The 20,062-nt window shown below is 40.4% G+C and overlaps 1 protein-coding gene across 2 annotated transcripts in view; it reads right to left on the reverse strand.

Moving 5' to 3' along the window:
- mark1 (MAP/microtubule affinity-regulating kinase 1) overlaps positions 1 to 19,312 on the reverse strand; it is a 113,287-nt gene extending 93,975 nt beyond the window's left edge. Inside the window, exons 1-2 of one of the 2 annotated variants that reach the window (XM_014170765.3) lie at positions 18,746 to 19,312; positions 944 to 1,147 (exon numbers count right to left, since the gene is read on the reverse strand). In XM_014170765.3, coding sequence (XP_014026240.1) covers positions 944 to 1,147; positions 18,746 to 18,796 — 255 coding nt within the window. In that variant the 5' untranslated portion in view covers positions 18,797 to 19,312. The remainder of the gene's footprint in view (positions 1 to 943; positions 1,148 to 18,745) is intronic. The other variant, XM_014170785.3, reaches the window with a different exon arrangement.
- Positions 19,313 to 20,062: the final 750 nt, after the last annotated feature.

Raw genomic sequence — 20,062 nt, forward strand, 5'->3', positions numbered from 1 at the left:
TGTTGTGGGGAATGTATCCTGAACAAAAATATAAAAACTCAACATGCAACAACTTCAATGATTTTACTTAGTTACAGTTCATAAAAGGAAATCAGTCAATTGAAATGAATTTGTTAGGCCCTAATCTATGGATTTCACATGACTGGGCAGGGGCGCGGCCTGGGAGGGCATAGGCCCAGCCACTGGGGAGCCAATCCCAGCCAATCAGAATTAGTTTTCCTCCACAAAAGTGCTTTATTACAGACAGAAATACTCCTCAGTTTCATCAGCTGCCCGTGTGACTGGTATCAGATGATCCTGCAGGTGAAGAAACCAGATGTGGAGGTCCTGAGCTGGCGTGGTTTCACGTGATCTGCGGTTGTGAGGACGGTTGGACGTACTGCCAAATTCTCCAAAACAACGTTGGCTTATGGTAGATAAATTCTGACAACAGATTTGGTGAAACATTCCTGCAGTCAGCATGCTAATTGCACACATACCTCAAAACTTGGAGATATCTGTGGCATTGTGTTGTGTGGAAAACTGTACATGTTAATGGCCTTTTATTGTCCCCAGCACAAGGTGCAGCTGCATAATGATCATGCTGTTAAATCAGCTTCTTGATATGCCACACCTGTCAGATGGATGGAGTATCTTTGCAAAGGAGAAATGCTCACTAACAGGGATGTAAACAAATTTGTGCACAAAATTTGAGGGAAATAAGCTTTTTGTGCATATGTAACACTTTTGAGATATTTTATTTCAGCTCATGAAACCAACACTTCACATGTTGCATTTATATTTTTGTTCAGTATAAGTATCTTTAGCCACATTTAAATTGAAAACAGACCCTGGTTACGCCTGGGTTAATCTTTGTCTAAGTAATCAGTCCTAAAAGAAAAGGAATCACAAAAAGACCAACTTGCTAAATGACAGTGACAAATTCATAACGGAGGAAACGTACCTCTCGTCCTGTCAGTATATGCCGGGCCAGCTTGACTTTGGCGAAGTTCCCCTTGCCAATGGTCTTGAGCAGCCGGTAGTTCCCGATGTGTGGCTGCTCCTCCGTCGTGGACGCTACAGAGTTCCGACATCTCGGCAGGCTGTGCCGACTCCCCGACTTGGCCGGCGGGGCCGGAGGCTCCTGGTAGCCCTCCACAGAAGTGTGCTGTAAGAACGTGACATGTGTGGAGATGAACAACGTGTCTGTTTAAAAAATATGTATTTTTATTGAACAGATAGAGGATGTGGAACGATAGAGGTTGTGTCAAAGGGGAGTAGGCCAGATTCAAACATCAAAGACATATGCCAGAGGCTGAGGCATTACGACTAGACCAGCTTTCCACCAGCAACATGCACGTCTCTTCTACACAGTCACAAAGCTAAACAGCTAGCGATACTATATCTGCTACATAAACCAGGTCTCCATCCAGTAAAAGTATGTCAGATAAAAAAAACGAATCACGACAAGCCTGATGGAAACAGAAAATGTTACTGTAAAGTTTTTCAAATGTCGACAAAACAAACAGTTTAGACAAGAGGTGGGATCTATGCGTGTCGGTAAAATTACGCGAGAAATGGCAATGGAAACGCTTTTATGCGCAAATATTGATTATAATAACCATCATATCAAAGTAAACTTGAAGTTACGTGATGATATGTTGTGTGGTCCTCCTACTACAATTCGGGAAAGCATGCAGTTTATTAGGCTACTGATTAAATAAATTACGATGAACACCGAGGCCAAGTGCACAGTGATGAGCTTCATGCTCCTTTCCAATAAATATTGACGGTCTTATTCTGGTGTCAGAATGATCGATGCTTGGCTTCCGTTTGACAAATAATCTTGCTCTTTTGTCCATAACAAAACCAGTGGCCCCATTCGCTATAGCCTATAATGCAACATTTTTGCAACATCAGTACAGTTGAAAATGCGATGGAAACCCATTTAACTTGTATTTTTCATTCGGTACATGGGAATTTTAACAAACTATTTTTATGTGAACTACATCATCATGCACAGCTTTAATCCTCAACAAGTCAATTTGATGGAAACATGCACATAGTTTTTATGCAGATTTTAGAGTATTCGCATGAAAATGTGTTGCCAGTTGGATGCATCACATTGAAAGTCATGTTCTTTTCCACACAGATCATACACAATTGCGTGATGATCTTCCCTGAACTTCCCAATAGCTCCGATGCATTTCAATTCACTTCAAAACCATACTTCAGATTGACTTTTTATTTTATAGTATTTCAGACCGAATTTTAAAAAACTGTCATAAGCCCAAATAAAAAGTAAAAACACTGGCTGTTGATTCTAACACCTTTTTCACAGGGTGAGGTCGCAATACCAAAACAAATTGAGTTACTAGATCTCAACTTGTTGACCTTGGACTTCTAACCTGGATATGTGATCTGACTGTTTACTTTGAAACCCTGTCAGCTGTACCCTCGGCATGCGTAACAAGAATTGAGGTGTCAGCGTCTACTTCCGAGGTGGCCCATGTGTGATGCCTTAACTTCCTAGACATTATCCAACAAAACTTTTTTGCAACCACAGAAATTAGTGACTCGTGTTCGTTAGTGACGCATTTATACAGCAATGTAGTAGTTAAGCAAACAGTTTTATCCAGTGTGTATAGTGCACATCTAATTTGCTTTCAAAAGTCAACATTTCTTCCCAATAGCAAATACATGGAGTTTCTAGATTTCTTTTCCCTCAAAGACGTTGCTACTGGGCACAAACCTCTCAACACACAGCTCCTGTTACAGATGAATTCAGATTATGTGCCTCTGGTCTTGACATTTTGATGGACTGATGCCACCGAAATGTGAAGCCATTTTCAGCTTGCTTGAATGTCACTGTACACATAAGCAGTGGGATCATAGTATACTGATATACTGCACAATCAAATTATGAAATAGGACTGAGATGAACTACAATGATATGCCTATGGCTTCATAACAACGTAACAGGGAAGGAGTGTCGGGGATTAACCCTGTAACAATTGGGAAAGTACATTTAAGCTGCCGAGAAGCGCAGATATTTGTCATGACCATACTTCTCCTTGCGCCACACTGAGTTCTTAGCACTTTGTAGCACTGACATTCACCTTTTATTTTAGTTGAAGTCGGAAAAACTAAAATCAGATCCTGACTGCATTTTATGTCTAACAGAGAGCCAGACCTATTCTCCATATCATTTCAACACTAGAAGCCCAGAGCTACCATCTAGAACAGACGTTAGTTAGCATGATTAGCTACCATTTCTTGTTAACAACTGAGGACACAGATGTCCAAGTAATAAAATGTTTTGTTGCAAAAAGCTGTACAATAAAAACACCAATACGCCTAGACGTTTCTGTACCCAGGCTGCCAATGCTGGGGCCCAATTCATTAATGCACACGTATCAAAAACATTTTTCGGCCCATTTGCTTCTGTTTGTTTCCTAGTGAATACATCCCAGGACTCTCTCACTGGAGTAATTCATCACTGGTGAGGGTTTGTCCTAGGAAAACCTTGCCTAAAAGATAGGGTCGTACTTGGGGACACAAGGTGGTAAATTACGGTAATGATAGAATAAACAAGACGACCCATAACCCGCCACTAACTAACTAATGGAGTTACACTAACTAAATGTAATACATCTGGAGAGGAGATGTGGCCTTGGGCCAAACGCAGGAGTCGTCGTTAGCTGTTAGCTATTAACGGTTAGCCTTGACACGTTCGTCACTGCAGATGGGAAAGGGACGGTGGTGGGCAGACCTCACAGATCATTTAGCGACTGATGACTGAAGGGAGTGGCGTAAAATCAGATTTGTGGGGTGTTGTCCAGGAGTGTCTACTTAAGGGGAGTGATGAATTCCATATTATAGGTAATTCCTTAAAAATCATAAAAACAGGTGGGGCTGCACAACTAAAACAAGTGACAGCAGCGTATAGAGGTGGAGCGCTGTTATTGTTTTTTTATTCTCCATCCTTTGGCAGGAGCCTTGTGCAGTTGTGGTCAATAATACTTTGTGAGCAATATCAACACACTACTAGTCACCTCCATATGTGGGCTACCATTAACAATCAACCCAGACAAAAATATGAGAAACAGAGGGATAGACGAGGGACAGTGGCAACTCCCTTCAATAAAAATGGAAAGCATATCATTATACAAACAGACTGATATAGTCAACAAAATAGGTGAAGTTGGGAACTGCTTAACACTATGGAAAAGTATTATAATCAACAATATTATCATAATGACAGCATTTTACTGTATAGTGGTAATATAATAACCGACCAGAACGTTGAGGATTCGCAAACCACACTTCCTCTCGTTTCATTACTGTATTATAACACCTATTTAGTCTAATTAATCAGATGTTTGATGGATGGTTTGTTTTCAAAATCAGCCCATTACACGGCACCAGTGCCCATTGTTGTTTTAACCAATTCTTTCCATCCAGATAATTCATGATGCCTACCTTCTGAATGGGGGTTAGGGGCATTTTGTGTTTGCCCTTGCTTTTAGCCGTTCGCCACTTATTTCTGCTCAACTTGCTCGCTCGTTCACGCTTGCATGGCTCGCTAAGCCCTAGCAACAGAACATTGTGTTTTGTAACACACGCTTTTCTGAATTCTCCTTCCTCGTCTGCCACTCAAGGGTCTGGTTTGATCACTAAAGGTAAAATGAAGCTCTCAGGTCCTACTACCTTCACTCCTGAGCCTGTATTCATAAAGCGTCTAAGAGTAGGAATGGACTACAAGAAAAGGAGGGCCAAACAGGCCCCCATTAACATTGACGGGGCTGTAGTGGAGTGGGTCGAGAGTTGGTGTCCACATCACCAACAAACTATCATGGTCCAAACAACAAGACAGTTGTGAAGAAGGCACGACAACGCCTTTCCCCTCAGGAGACAAAAGATTTGGCATGGGTCCCCAGATCCTCAAAAGGTTATACAGCTGCACCATCAAGAGCATCCTAACCGATTGCATCACCGCCTGGTATGGCAACTGCTCGGCATCTGACCATAAGGCGCTACAGAGGGTAGTTGGTACGGCCCAGTACATCACTGGGGCAAAGCTTCCTGCCATCCAGGACCTCTATACCAGGCGTTCACAGAGGAAGGCCCTAAAAATTGTCAAAGACTCCAGTCTTCCAAGTCAGACTGTTCTCTCTGCTACCGTACAGCAAGCGGTACCAGAGCACCAAGTGTAGGTCCAAAAGGCTCCTTAAAAGCTTCTACCCCCAAGCCATAAGACTGCTGAACAATTAATCAAAAGGCCACCCGACTATTTACATTGACTGACCCCCCGTTTATTATCTAGTAGTATATAGCCTCGTTATTTTATTAGTGCTACTTTGAATTTTTTTACTTTAGTTTATTTAGTAAATATTTCCTTAACTGTTTATTGAACTGCATTGTTGGTTAAGGGCTTGTAAGAAAGCACTTCACGGTAAGGTCTACATCTGTTGTATTCGCCGCATGTGACCATTTTTTTTATCGATCTCGGATCAGGTCCCGACAACTCAATTTTATCCATTATGTTCTAGAAGGCAAAACTGATCCTTTATCAGCACTCCTAATCTGACACGCTTTGTGGATATGGGCCCTGATCTAGGATCAGCTTGGTCTTTTAAATCGAAATGAATAAGAATTCCTACTATCTACTCTCATATTCAACTCTCAGCTACCTAACTACCGGTCCTTCTAGTAACCAGTAGGACATTCCTGACAAGTGGCATGTTGTGTAAAGAAGCTGCCTTAAAACCGCCGTGTCTTTGTGAGACGCAGAGTAGGCGAATGGATGATCTCTGGATGTGTGGTTCACACCATGAAGCATGGAGGAGGTGCTTTGATGGTGACACTGTCTGTGATTTATTTAGAATTCAAGGCACACTAAACCAGCATAGCTACCACAGCATTGTGCAGCGATACGCCATCCTATCTATTTTGCCCTTAGTGGAACTATCATTTGTTTCTCAACAGGACAATGACCCCCACACACCTCCAGGCTGTGTAAGGGCTATTTGACCAAGAAGGAGAGTGATGAGTGCTGCATCAGATGACCTGGCCTCCATTATCACCTGACGTCAACCCAATTGAGATGGTTTGGGATGAGTTGCACCGTAGAGTGAAGGAAAAGCAGCCAACAAGTGCTCAGCATGAGGGAACTCCTTCAAGACTGTTGGAAAAGCATTCTAGGTGAAGCTGGTTAAGACGATGACCGCTTTGCACACTTGGCATTAAGGCAAAGGGTATCTACTTTGAAGAATCTAAAATATTTTGATTTGTTTTACACTTATTTGGTTACTACATGATTCCATGTGTTATTTCATAGTTGTGATGTTTTCACTATCATTCTACAATGTAGAAAATAATACAAATTAAGAAAAACCCTTAAATGAGTAGGTGTCCAAACTTTTGACTGGTAATGTATGTACAGTTGAAGTCGGACGTTTACATACACCTTAGCCAAATACATTTAAACTCAGTTTCCACAATTCCTGACATTTAATCCTAGTAAAAATTCCCTGTCTTAGGTCAGTTAGGATCACCACTTTATTTTAAGAATGTGAAATGTCAGAATAATAGTAGAGAGATTGATTTATTTCAGCTTTTATTTCTTTCATCACATTCCCAGTGGAATGTAATTGAAGAAATAAAAGCTGAAATTGACAGTGTCAGGTCTGAATGAATGAAACAACAGCATGGGACTCACTCCAGCTGTGGACTTACTTCCCTTTCACTGCCAGGGTTTGTCTCACACAAAACACAACAGAGGGCTAGAGCGCTGACGAATTACCTCAAAATCAACAGCCACTTGCAGAGGCTCATCTAATGGGAACATACTTTAGGTCATTGTAAGAGCAAGAGAAGTTTATCTGAACTACTGAGGAAGCTTTGTCAGGTCCATTTACTTTGGCGCTGCTTTTTATTCATTTCCACCTCTTGGGGATTTCAGAATCAAAAGTTTTGAAAAACTATTGTCCAGTATGGAAAAGTGAAACTCATGAGATTCAAATAAATGTATCTGAAAAGGGACTACTTCAAGAACTCCTGTGGGAACTAATATGGTTTGACCCTCATGACTTTCAGTAAAACACTCATTTAAAACAGTACATCTACTGACCTCTGAACTCAAGACATTTTGAAAAGGAATATGGTCTTGTTGAACAATATCAAAACCACACAAAGGTTGTGTATCAGCTTATTACCTGTGCTCATTTTGACAGTGATGTTAAGGTTAAGCTTCACAAAGTAGGAAATTGTAGCCCTGCAAGGACGTGAGGGAATTAATTGACCAATTCCTCCCAAGCTTTGAAAGCAGACCTTCCCATACCTCATTCATGTCATCTAGAGCGCTGACATCTGTAGGGGAAACTCCAATTATGGAATTTCACCAACATTCTCTTCTCCCTTGGCCCCTGAGGGAAGCGTTGATCAAATGAACCCAGGCAACTGCTCCAGCACCAACCTCAAACGTGGTCAATTTTGTACATCAACATGGTTGAGGACGTAATGCAGGCATGCCACAATGGTATCCGGCTTCACGGTCCCGTCGATAAGCTGTCCGACCACGCAGAAAATGACAGAAACTGGGACCGGTATAGGGATAGCATCTGACTAAGAAGAGCTGTTGCCACTTGTATCTGCGCTAGAGGTTGACCGATTATGATTTTTCAACGCCGATACCGATTATTGGAGGGCCCAAAAAAAAGCCAATCGGTTAAAAAAAAAATACAAAATCGGCCGATGTATTATTATTATGTATTATATTAAGTTAAAATAAGTGTCTATTCAGTATTGTTGTAATTGTCAATTACAACAATACTGAATAGACACTTATTTTAACTTAATATAATACATAAAATGTATTTAGTCTCAAATAAATAATGAAACATGCTCAATTTGGTTTAAATAATGCAAAAACAGTGTTGGAGAAGAAAGTAAAAGTGCAATATGTGCCATGAAAAAAAGCTAACGTTTAAGTTCCTTGCTCAGAACATGAGAACATTTGAAAGCTGGTGGTTCCTATTGAGTCTTCATGAGTCTTCAATATTCCCAGTTAAGAAGTTTTAGGTTGTAGTTATTATAGGACTCTCTCTCCCCACACCATTTGTATTTCATATACCTTTGACTATTGGATGTTCTTATAGGCACTATAGTATTGCCAGCCTAATCTTGGGAGTTGATAGGCTTGAAGTCATAAACAGCGCTGTGCTTCAAGCATTGCGAAGAGCTGCTGGCAAAAGCAGGAAAGTGCTGTTTGAATGAACGAGCCTGCTGCTGCCTACCACCACTCAGTCAGACTGCTCTATCAAATAATATACTTAATTATAATAAAACACACAGAAATATGAGCCTCAGATTATTAATATGGTAAAATCCAGAAACTATCATTTTGAATACAAATGTTTATTCTTTCCGTGAAATACGGAACCGTTCCGTATTTTATCGAACGGGTGGCAACCCCAAGTCTAAATATTGCTGTTACATTGCACAACCTTCAATGTATGTCATAATTATGTAATATATTGGGCAAATTAATTACGGTCTTTGTTAGGAAGAAACAGTTCGCAATGAGCCAGGCGGCCCAAATGATTGCATATACCCTGACTCTGCTTGCAATGAACGCAAGAGAAGTGACACAATTTCCCTAGTTAATATTGCCTGCTAACATGAATTTCTTTTAACTAAATATGCAGGTTTAAAAAAATATACTTGTCTATTGATTTTAAGAAAGGCATTGATGTTTATGGTTAGGTACACATGGGTTTAACGATTGTGCTTTTTTTGCGAATGCGCTTTTGTTAAATCCTCCCGTTTGGCGAAGTAGGCTGTGATTCAATGATAAATTAACAGGCACCGCTTTGATTATATGCAACGCAGGACAAGCTAGTTAACTACACATGGTTGATGATATTACCAGATTAACTAGTGATTATGTGAAGTGATTGTTTTTTTATAAGTTCAATGCTAGCTAGCACCTTACCTTGGCTCCTTGCTCCACTCGCGTAACAGGTGGTCAGCCTGCCATGCAGTCTCTTCGTGGATTGCAATGTAATCGGCCATAATAGGCGTCCAAAAATGCCGATTACCGATTGTTATGAAATCGCCAGTCCCTAATTAACATAAGCGTACCAGAACCAATGAGCTTTATTACCTGCTGAAGTGGATAAACGTGAGAAGATTCTTTATGTTTCCATCCAATCCGAGCCTTCATTGGCTGCTAGTAAGTGTATGCAACACTTGTGCTTATGCAGCGCCAAAGATGATCTGTATCGACCATTGCTGGTCTCTTGCGGGCACTAGCTATAAACGTTGCCATATGTGCCACAGGGTTGCAAGGTTACTTGGCTACACATCAAATGTGATCTAAATGGAACAGTGCCCAGAGTGGGTGCATACTGTTAATCGTAAACACATTTACAGGACACCAATGGAACCATTCCTTTTCTTGCTTCACCCTTACGAGTCAGGGCCATGGACTGATGTGTAGTTTGAGAAATTAAATCCATTAGTTGCTTCTCAAGAAATGTCTGTTTATGATTCATGCCAAGGGGACTATTATGTGTAAGCTAAGCTGAACAAGGGTAATTTAATATGAAAGGAGCTGTAGAAAGTTAGCCATACTTTGATGTCCACTCAGAGCCATGTTCTCTTCACAAAGGGGTTACGAGTCAAGGTTGTTCTGTGAGAAACATTTTTCACTGTAGGCCTGTATTTCAGCATTGCACCATATCTTGAAGATACTGCTAAAACACTAATAATCAGTTCCTGGGAAGCAGAAGATACTAGTAAAAGTATGCAACTGCAATTATCTGCAATGTTAAGGGCAATGCAACAAAAACCATCGGATACAAAGCAGTCCACTTATTTCAAATTAGCAGCAAGCTATAGGTAGCAGTAACCGAAAGGTTGCTGGATTGAATCCCCAAGCTGACAAGGTAAAAAAAAAAAAAAAAGAAGATCTGTCATTCTGCCCTTGAGCAAGGCAGTAAGTTGTTTTCATGCTATCCAGATGAACGCAGTGAAAGACACCAAGGAGCCACTTCTCTGTCAGCCAACAGTGGATTCTGTTTCCTTTCCTGGAAAGCTGGTAGGCGCACCAGAGGTTCTTTCTGTGGTGTTTTCTATTAACAGCGATAACACCACTAAATTGCCAGCGTTTATGTGACAATGAGCACACTGCCTGGACACAGCATTCCAGAAAGGTACATTAGCCCGCCCCCCGGCCCGCCTCTTAGAAAGCCTCACTCCTTTCTCGGACCCCTTGACACTTGTTATGCAATTGTTGGGCCGGTTGAAAAACCATGCAGTAATATGGTAAGCTTCAGTGAACTCCTCTCTTTCCCTCGCTCAGTCTTCCACTCTCACTTTCTTTACAGAGAGTTACTGGTTCCTTTCAGCCTGAGGGCTGTTAGTTAGTAGTGCAATGCCTGCGGCAACAATGGGCGGTCTTCTTTATGCCAATCTGATGGAAAGGGCAACATTTCCCCCCAGAGGCTAATTTTCTTCTGATTTATTATCATAATTTTTGTAGCAAGACCAAAAGGGTTCATTTATGCGCAGGAAGCAACTTTATACATCCCATAAAGTGATACAAAATGATGAGCTCTTGGACTTTAAAAAACACATTTCTCAAATCTTACCAACTCTGTCCTGCTTTTGATAAATATTTGATGAGGTTATTTCCATCTCAATATATACCTTTTAATATGTGGAGAGAGGCAGATATTTGGCGAATGGGGGGGTATTGAAGCCAGTCAAGCTACTTTGACTTGGCCCAGACAAGTTGCAGTTGTCAGATATTCATCGACAAAGGCCCAAGAGACTTGTCACCTGCATTTAGTCACATTACTCTGATACAGGCTCTCCTAGAAGATTTAAAAACAAACCAAAAAGCAAATCCCCCTCAACTTATTCCAAGCAGTCTTGAACACAGTTATAATTTTCTTTAGGAATTCACAATGTTTCACTACATAGAACTGATTCTTTCGACAGCAATATCAAGATTCTAATCATTAGCCTACTATTACACTGAACACAATAGTCAAAGACAGTGATTTGCAATTTATTTTTCGGCATTACACAATGTCTTGTAATAGGGCACTTAACTGGATTGTAATGGAAATTGGCCCTGCTACTGCAGTTAAGAGGAAAAAGGACCCAGTTCTGTCAACTTGCATGTCTTCAAAACCCATTATCTTTCAGTGCAGTATTTTACAGCAAGTTGACAAAACAACTCGTTCTGGAATCAGAAATGGAGTAAAGACTTCAAAATATATCCCTCCTGACAGCAGCACTTTGCCTTTCCATGTGGCATGCTATGCTTAAATGTATTAATTTATTTCATTAGTCAGCCATTAAATCTAGCTTGTATTGAGGCAATAAGCAGACTAGAGACAGACAATAATAATGGAAGTGACGTATAGATTCACAAAACAAAAAAGTAAAGAGGTAAAGTGATGTGGAACTCATAGAATGTCATTCATCCAATGAGCAGTGCATATGTCAAGGGATGCATTTGCTACATACATTTTTTGGTGGCCCACTGATGGTTGACTGAAGAGATTTTATATCCAAATGAATTATGCCAAAAACAGCAGTCCGCAGATATTACTGACCCAGTCTAGGTGGAACGCTACCAGTTGTAGATTAGGTTACAAAGGGTGGAATGATTATATTCATTAAAAAAAAGTTGAGAAGTGAACCTTTTTTGTGGGATACACAAGGCAATTCTAGGTCTTGTGGCATATTTTGGTTAAACTATCCCCAATTCAATGGAATTGCAACCCTCTGCATGCACAGTGCACTCTTCCATCACATGTACAGCTGATTCTAAAGATCTTGCACACTAATGAGATGCTACTGAGCCCACACTACTACACTGTATGAGCCAAGGACTACATGCTTTCTGGTATGTTTTTATTACAATACTGGGTGGGGTGAATATATTTTATATGGCATACCAATTTTTTTTGTTAACTAGTAAATAGTAGCCTACAGCAAAGTGTGTTTAAATCATTTCTAACTTGTTAACAATTTTGGCTAGTTAGTTTTTGCTACCATGTGGGTTTTATCTGGCTTGAGCCTGCTAACTGAGGAGTGTTAATTCACCCGTTTCATTTTAAAACATGTATCTTACAAAGGAGTTGTTTAATCTAACTGCTTAACTATTCATCTGTACATGGAATTGTATTTGGGCTTTTTAACCATTTTTTTTCTCAAATCTTTACAGGGAAATGCCACGGGCACTATCTGATGTGTGGAGACATTTCACTGCAGCTAATGTAGAAGGAAAAACTGTGTACATTTGCAAATACTGTGCCAAACCATATGGGAAGAATGCAACAAAGATGCAGAATCATCTGGCCAAGTGCATAAAGTTCCCTCAGCGCTCACAACAAGCAACCTCTGACAAAAGTCCCTCTACTTCTATTCGAGGTGAAAATGATGAATCAGACACCTTATCAATAGCAACAGCTCATGGTCCTCCTGGAATCAGAAGTTTTGACTCAATGGAGAAACATAGTCAGAGAAATGCTGATGAATGTCTTGCTCGAGCTGTGTATGCAACTGGATGACCTCTGATACTCACAAGCAATATGTATTGGAAGTAGACCGATTAAAATCGGCATGGCCGATTAATTAGGGACGATTTCATGTTGTTTTCATAACAATCAGTAATCTGCATTTTTTTGGACGCCGATTACATTCCACGAGGAAACTGCGTGGCAGGCTGACCACCTGTTACGCGAGTGCAGCAAGGAGCCAAGGTAAATTGCTGGCTTGCATTAAACTTATCTTATGAAAAACAATCAAACAAGCACTAGTTAACTACACATGGTTGATGATATTACTAGGTTAACTAGCTTGTCCTACGTTGCATATAATCAATGCGGTGCCTGGTAATTTATCATCGAATCACAGCCTACTTTGCCAAATGGGGAGGATTTAACAAAAGCTCATTCGAACAAAAAGCACATTCGTTACACGAATGTACCTAACCATAACTATCAGTGCCTTTCTTAAAATCAATACACAGAAGTATATTTTTTTAAACCTGCATAATTAGTTAAAATAAATTCATGTTAGCAGGCAATATTAACTAGGGAAATAGTGTCACTTCTCTTGCATTCATTGCACGCAGAGTCAGGGTATATGCAACAGTTTGGGCCGCTCGCTCGTTGCAAACTAATTTGCCAGAATTTTACATAATTATGACATAACATTGAAGGTTGTGCAATGTAACAGCAATATTTACACTTAAGGTTACCACCGTTCGATAAAATACGGAATGGTTCCGTATTGCACTGAAAGAATAAATGTTTTGTTTTCGAAATGATAGTTTCTGGATTTTACCATATTAATGACCAAAGGCTTGTATTTCTGTTATTATATTATAATTAAGTCTATAATTTGATAGAGCACTCTGACTGAGCAGTAGTAGGCAGCAGTAGGCTCGTAAGCATTCACTCTACTGTGTTTGCCAGCAGCTCTTAGCAATGCTTGCTTCACAGCGCTGTTTATGACTTCAAGCCTATCAACTCCTGAGATTAGGCTGGCAATACTATAGTGCCTATAAGAACATTCAATAGTCAAAGGTATATGAAATACAAATGGTATAGAGAGAAATAGTCTTATAATTCCTATAATAACTACAACCCAAAACTTCTTAACTGGGAATATTGAAGACTCATGTTAAAAGGATCCACCAGCTTTCAAATGTTCTCTTGTTCTGAGCAAGGAACTTAAACGTTAGCTTTTTTTACATGGCACATACTGCACTTTTACTTTCTTCTCCAACACTGTTTTTGCATTATTTAAACCAAATTGAGCATGTTTCATTATTTGTTTGAGACTAAATAGATTTCATGTGTTATATTGAAATAAAAGTGTTCATTGTTCATTCAGCATTGTTATAATTGTCATTATTACAAATAAAAATTGTCCGATTAATCGGTATCGGCTTTTTTTGGTCCTCCAATAAATCGGTATCGGCGTTGAAAAATCATAATCGGTTGACCTCTAATTGGAAGAGATTTCTGAATGTTCTTCGCCCAGCATACACCCCTCCAACCAGACATGCTTCATCTACTCATTTGCTGAATGCAGAGTTCAACAGGGTTCCAGGTCCAGCAAATCATAGAGAAGGCAAACTGTATTGCAATCATCTCTGATGGGTGGTTGAATGTTCGTGGGCAAGGAATAATTAACTACATCATCTCCACCCCTCAACCAGTATTCTACAAGAGCACAGACACAAGGGACAATAGACACACCAGTCTCTACAAAGCAGATGAGCTGAAGGCAGTCATCAATGACCTTGGACCACATAAGGTATTTTCACTGGTGACAGACAATGCTGCAAACATGAAAGCTGCTAGGTCTAAAGTGGAGGAGTCCTACCCTAACATCACACCCATTGACTGTGCTACTCATGAATTAAAACTGCTCCTCAAGGACATCATGGCACTGAAAACAAAGGATACACTCTACAAGAGAGCCAAGGAAATGGTTATAGCAGCAATCTTCCACACCAAGCAAAGTGAGAAGAATAAGAGCACCACATTGAAGCTGCCCAGCAACACCCGTTGGGGGTGGTGTTGTCATCATGTTTGACAGTATCCTGGAGGGGAAGGAGTCTCTCCAAGAAATGGCCATATCACAGTCTGCCGAAATTGGACAGCCCCATCAAGAGGATCCTCCTGGATGATGTATTTTGGGAGAGAGTGATAAGCAGCCTGAAACCTATAGCAGTAGCCATTGCACGGATTGAGGGAAACGATGCCATCCTGTCTGATGTTCAGACTCTGCTTGCAGATGTAAGAGAAGAAATCCTTATTGCCCTGCCCACTTCACTGTTGCTCCAAGCAGAGGAAACTGCAGTTCTGAAATACATCAAAAAGCGTGAAGACTTCTGCCTGAAGCCCATACACACCGCAGCATACATGTTAGACCCCAAGTATGCTGGCAAGAGCATCCTGTGTGGTGCAGAGATCAACAAGGCCTATGGTGTCATCACTGCCATGTCTCGCCACCTTGGCCTGGATGAGGGCAAGGTTCTTGGCAGTCTGGCGAAGTACACCTCCAAGCAAGGGCTTTGGGATGGAGATGCAATCTCATCAGCCACATGGTAAAAGGGACTTTGTGGATCTGAGGCTCTTTCCCCTGTTGCCTCCATCATCCTCCAAATCCCACCAACATCAGTCACCTCAGAGCGCAACTGGTCCTTGTTTGATAACACACACACACACACCAAAGCACGCAACAGGCTGATCAATACAAGGGTTGAAGAATTCATGGCCATCCTGGCAAATTTGAGGCTTTTTGAGCCTGACAACAAGCCATCCTCAACAAGGTTGAAGGTGACAGTGAAGATGAGGCCTCAGAGTCTGATGTTCAAGAGGTGGACATTGAGGAGGCCCAAGATGAAGACATGGAAGCCTGAGAGGAAGACAGTCTAGAAACTAAAGCTTTGGGTATCATTTCACAGATGTATGTTGAAAATGTTTTTGGGAGCTGCGATTCAATATTCCCTTTCTTTTGTTGTTCAGTGAAATCATCCCATGTGAAGAGTCAACTCATTTAATTAAAGTTCAATTCGTAACTACATTTTTCTATTAGAAGGATTTAATAATTTGCAATTATGTCTACTTATGATAAGGTAAAAGGTTTATGTTTCTGTCCCCATATGATATGGTAAATATTTCCAATGCAAAAAACATCTACATTTAAAAATGGTTTTCATATTAATTTGCATATATTTCCGTTAATTCCCATATATTCCCACAGAAAGTATCCACCTCTGAATATTCCCCAAAAAGAGCAACCCTAGTTGTAGGCCTATTAACCGTGTCATGTGACATTCCAAAAGAATGATAGAATGGTTCGGAAAGTTTAGAAAATCTCCACAATACCTTTATTCTCACAAGTCAGTCTACTGTTTATAAGGCCTAAAAAGGCAAGATTCACCCATTTTGAACGTTACTGTTTTTGTGCATCTCTGAGGGAAGTTCTATCGATTCCCTGGGTAATTTAATGTTTTCATGTGTATCTGAGCTATTCGCCGTTCAAGCAGGCAGAAATACGGTATGACGAGTTATGCTTCATAAAATATATTCGACCATTGGCTTTCATACTTTACTAATTCTGCGTGCTGCCCATTCAGATGAAAAGAAGTTGCGTATGCGAAGCTGCGTTGGTTGGGAATTTCGGAGAGGTGTGCATTCGGGCTGGGCATTCCCCGCGGACAGTCTCAGAGGCACGTAGCTATGTCACAATGGGACGCCAGACTATCACGTCTCTGCGTCGGTGGACTCTGAATTACGCTTTACACCTGGTGCCAACAGTCATTCATAAACATGCACAATCGCAAACCCTTTTCTCAGTGACAGTTCAAAAACTTGACTGGCTTCATTATTAAAGTCCAACTGAAAGCGTTTTAGCAACATAAAATCTTGTTAAAAATCTGCTCATATACACCCCCAGGAATAATGACACTTTTCTAAATTTTCTGACAAGAGAGCACTTAGTCATTTTCACGTTTTCATAGATTGTTTGGAAATGACGTATGGGAAAGGCATGAGAAAATTCTACAGAAATATAGAGTATGAATCAAAGCAGCAGTGCTTTTGGACAATTACTACACTGCAGTAATTAAAACATAATAAAAAAAAAAGCATCCGTCTTGTCCAAGACTGTAGTCTACATAGACCGGTGCACCATAGCCAATCATAGCTACACTAAGCCTATACGCAAACAAGCCATTTGCCACATGGCCCTGCCATCATTCACTTTGAACAAGACTGTGCTTACAGGCAGTAGCAACAGCGCAACTTTAGATCATTACAAAGCATTCGCCAAAAGCCACCCGAATGGATTTATGAAAATATATCAATACAACGGGAGTCCTCTTACATTTGGGAACTTTACAGTCCGCCAACCATGGGTAGGCTCGCTCTCCCTCAGTAGACTATCAACAACAAGATCAACAACTAATGTTAGCCAGAGAGAGATTAGCTAAAATCTAAAGAGGGAACAGTAGATAAGCCCTCAAACTTTTTCAGCTTGTAGTTGGCCGTCAAAATTGCACTGATAAATGACAGTGAATAGTAACCTGCTCGCCCTTCTGCAGCTTGCCTGACCTAGCGGTTAAGAGAGTTGGGCCAGTAACTGAAAGGTTTGTCTATGTGCCTTAACCTTAATTGCTTCTGTAAGTTTATCTGGATAAGAGCATCATTTAAATTACTTAAAATGTAAGTGTCAATGCATGCTTGTTCCAACCAATGATTTATACACACACACGCACACACACACACACACACACACACACGGCGCTGTGTTGATGCCACCGTGCCTCCATCTTGGCACTCCCCCATCATTGTAAAAAAATATTTTGGGAGCTACAGAAACACATTTATAAATGTCTACATTGACACGTTTATTATATTATACACTTTTTTTTATACACTTTAATGCATATGTTTAAATTATATTATGTGAGCTAAACTTCAAAATAAAAAAAATAAAAAAATAAATAAAAAAAAGAATTCCTTAAAGTAATTAATTCTACTGTCCACATCAAAAACGTTAAATCTATGTAATTTTGCATTTAAAAACATTTCATTGAAATAATGTAGAATTCCATTCATTCCTATGGAGGACTGCGTCTACCGGGGAGTGTCAATATGGCCGACCGGTGGCTTCAAATCCTGTCAATGGCCAATACACAGTATCAACAATCCAGGGTTTATATACATCATTGGTCACAACCTACGTTTTGACATCTGAATGTTCAAATTCATAGACAGCTGTGTGGATGCAGACTGACCATCGATGAGATCAAAATAATATTTCCATGTTTTGAGTGTTTAACAACGATGACATTGCTTACAAACAGGAGCTTATATTTGGGGGTAAGACAGTTGAACTAAACTCATGAGGCATTTCGGAGTTATATTCTTAAAGAATGAATGGGTATTTAGCCTATCATTAAATTACAAGTAAAAAAAATTGTATGTAACAACTAGGCCTACCTGTAACAACTACCTGAAAGCCATGTTAATTGTCTTAAATCAGAGCAAAATGCGTCATTAACGAAAGACGATAATCATTCAAGGTACTTAGACGGCCTGCTGAACTAGATTTCTTCCCGCACGTAGGCCTACCATGGTCTCAAAGTTGAGTCACAGCTTTTGAACATGGTCTACATCTAATGTTGCAGTAAGCTAACAATAGCAATTGTCCTATGCTATGGCACATTTTAAAAGCGGCCTCCTCCAGAAATTGAGATGGGGTGTAACTTTGGCTGTTATAAATCAGCGAGGACCGACAGACACAAGGTAACATTGTATCGGATTTGTAGACTACGGTTTCCCACACATAGATAACCGAAAGCATCAGAACACAGTCTTCCACGCTGACATGGCCAAATTCGAGCTACTACAAATATGAATGTTTACGTGTAGTCTGTTATAGTCTACAATGGCATGCGTAAAATTTGATCCGACGAACAATTTCAAATGCAATAATGTAAAAATAAAAAAGACAATGGCAGAGGATGGGTAACGTTAGCTAAATCCCCATTGCCCCAGTGGGCTATGCGGCTAGCTTGCTGACCGATATGTACCATAGACAAGCCCAATTTAAGCGTTATGATGATTCACACGTACCACCACACAAACACATCAACAACAAAAAGTATATCGTCCTTAGAAAAATATAGGCCATAGGGGAAGAAGGAACATTGGATACTTACATTCTCTGTATCACGCTCATTCACTGTGGGCAATGGCGTTCTGGTCGACATTTTGTGTGTACAGGGCCGCTAAGCACCGAGCTTGGCAGCCGCCGAGAACAGTGCTACGAGTGAAAATATTAATTTGACCTTTTTTTTTTTTTTTTTTACACCACCGGCATTTCCTACCCGACGGTCCAAACAGCAGTATTCCAAACTACAGCATATCTACCTCAAGGCCCGCTCGGAGCCAGCGCAGGTCTATCTATGCTGATAGATGCGCCCCCGGGTACGAGGCAAGCGAGTGTAGCGGGCCGAAAGAACGGATAGGAGTTTTGTATGAAGGAAAGAATCCAGCATTGATCCACCCTGATATATAGGCTGACACACTAGGAAAACGAACGCGAGATGGGGGAGTAGTAGTGAAAGGAACACCCTACACAGGAGCGACCTTCATTCTCCCTCCCAAAAGGCTTGGATGGATGCATGCATGCAGGATAGCCGACGCGGGTACAACCAGTGTTCATGGAATATCTTTTATAGAACGCATGCGAGAAAAAACATATTCCTTCGCAACGCTGTAAGACGAAAGAATATGACAGTAGCAACGCCAGGTGGCGAGAGAGGGATCGAGCAACCTAGATCAAAGGGATTATTTTTTTTTTCAATATGAATTTAATAAAAATATTTATGAAGACGTCTTTGTGGTAGCAGGAGGAGGTTCTTGATTGTTGACATATGCTGCCAAGGATATGCATGCATGTGCGAACTGTTTTTTTTTTTTTTGGAAAGCATCATAATGATCATTATTCTTGGGCGGTAAATCATCTCGAGATTTAAAGAATGACCTTCCTCAACATTCAAAGTACCCTATTTGTAAGCATACCATAATTTCTAAGCATATTGGTCATTGATTCCTGGTCAAAATGCATCGACTTGGTATACATTCATTAAAAATGCAAGGAAATTACCCCCTTGTTTAGTAATAGCAGAACTAAAAAGCCATAACTAAGACTTTCGTCTATTATTTGCAACGTCAAAAACTAGTTAAATGTGCCAATGCCCCCATCTAGCGTTTATAATTCGGAATCGCATTGATAATGTTAATTTGCCTTTATGCTGTACCCTAAAACGCCTGAGACTGAATCTATATGCTAGCGTTCAGTTATACAAGTGACTAGGTATCACCTATTCTCTTTCCGCCAATGTCATCATCCTATGTTATGCTACATTTCTGGTACCCCGTGTACATATGCAATTTTTCGTTACTCATTGTTTTCTATTTCATTTTTTCCCTCTGCATTGTGAAGGGCCTGTAAGTAAGCCTGTAAGTAAGCA

Source organism: Salmo salar, chromosome 02 (genome assembly GCF_965601325.2).
Source record: "Salmo salar chromosome 02, fSalSal1, whole genome shotgun sequence".
Lineage (NCBI taxonomy): Eukaryota > Metazoa > Chordata > Actinopteri > Salmoniformes > Salmonidae > Salmo > Salmo salar.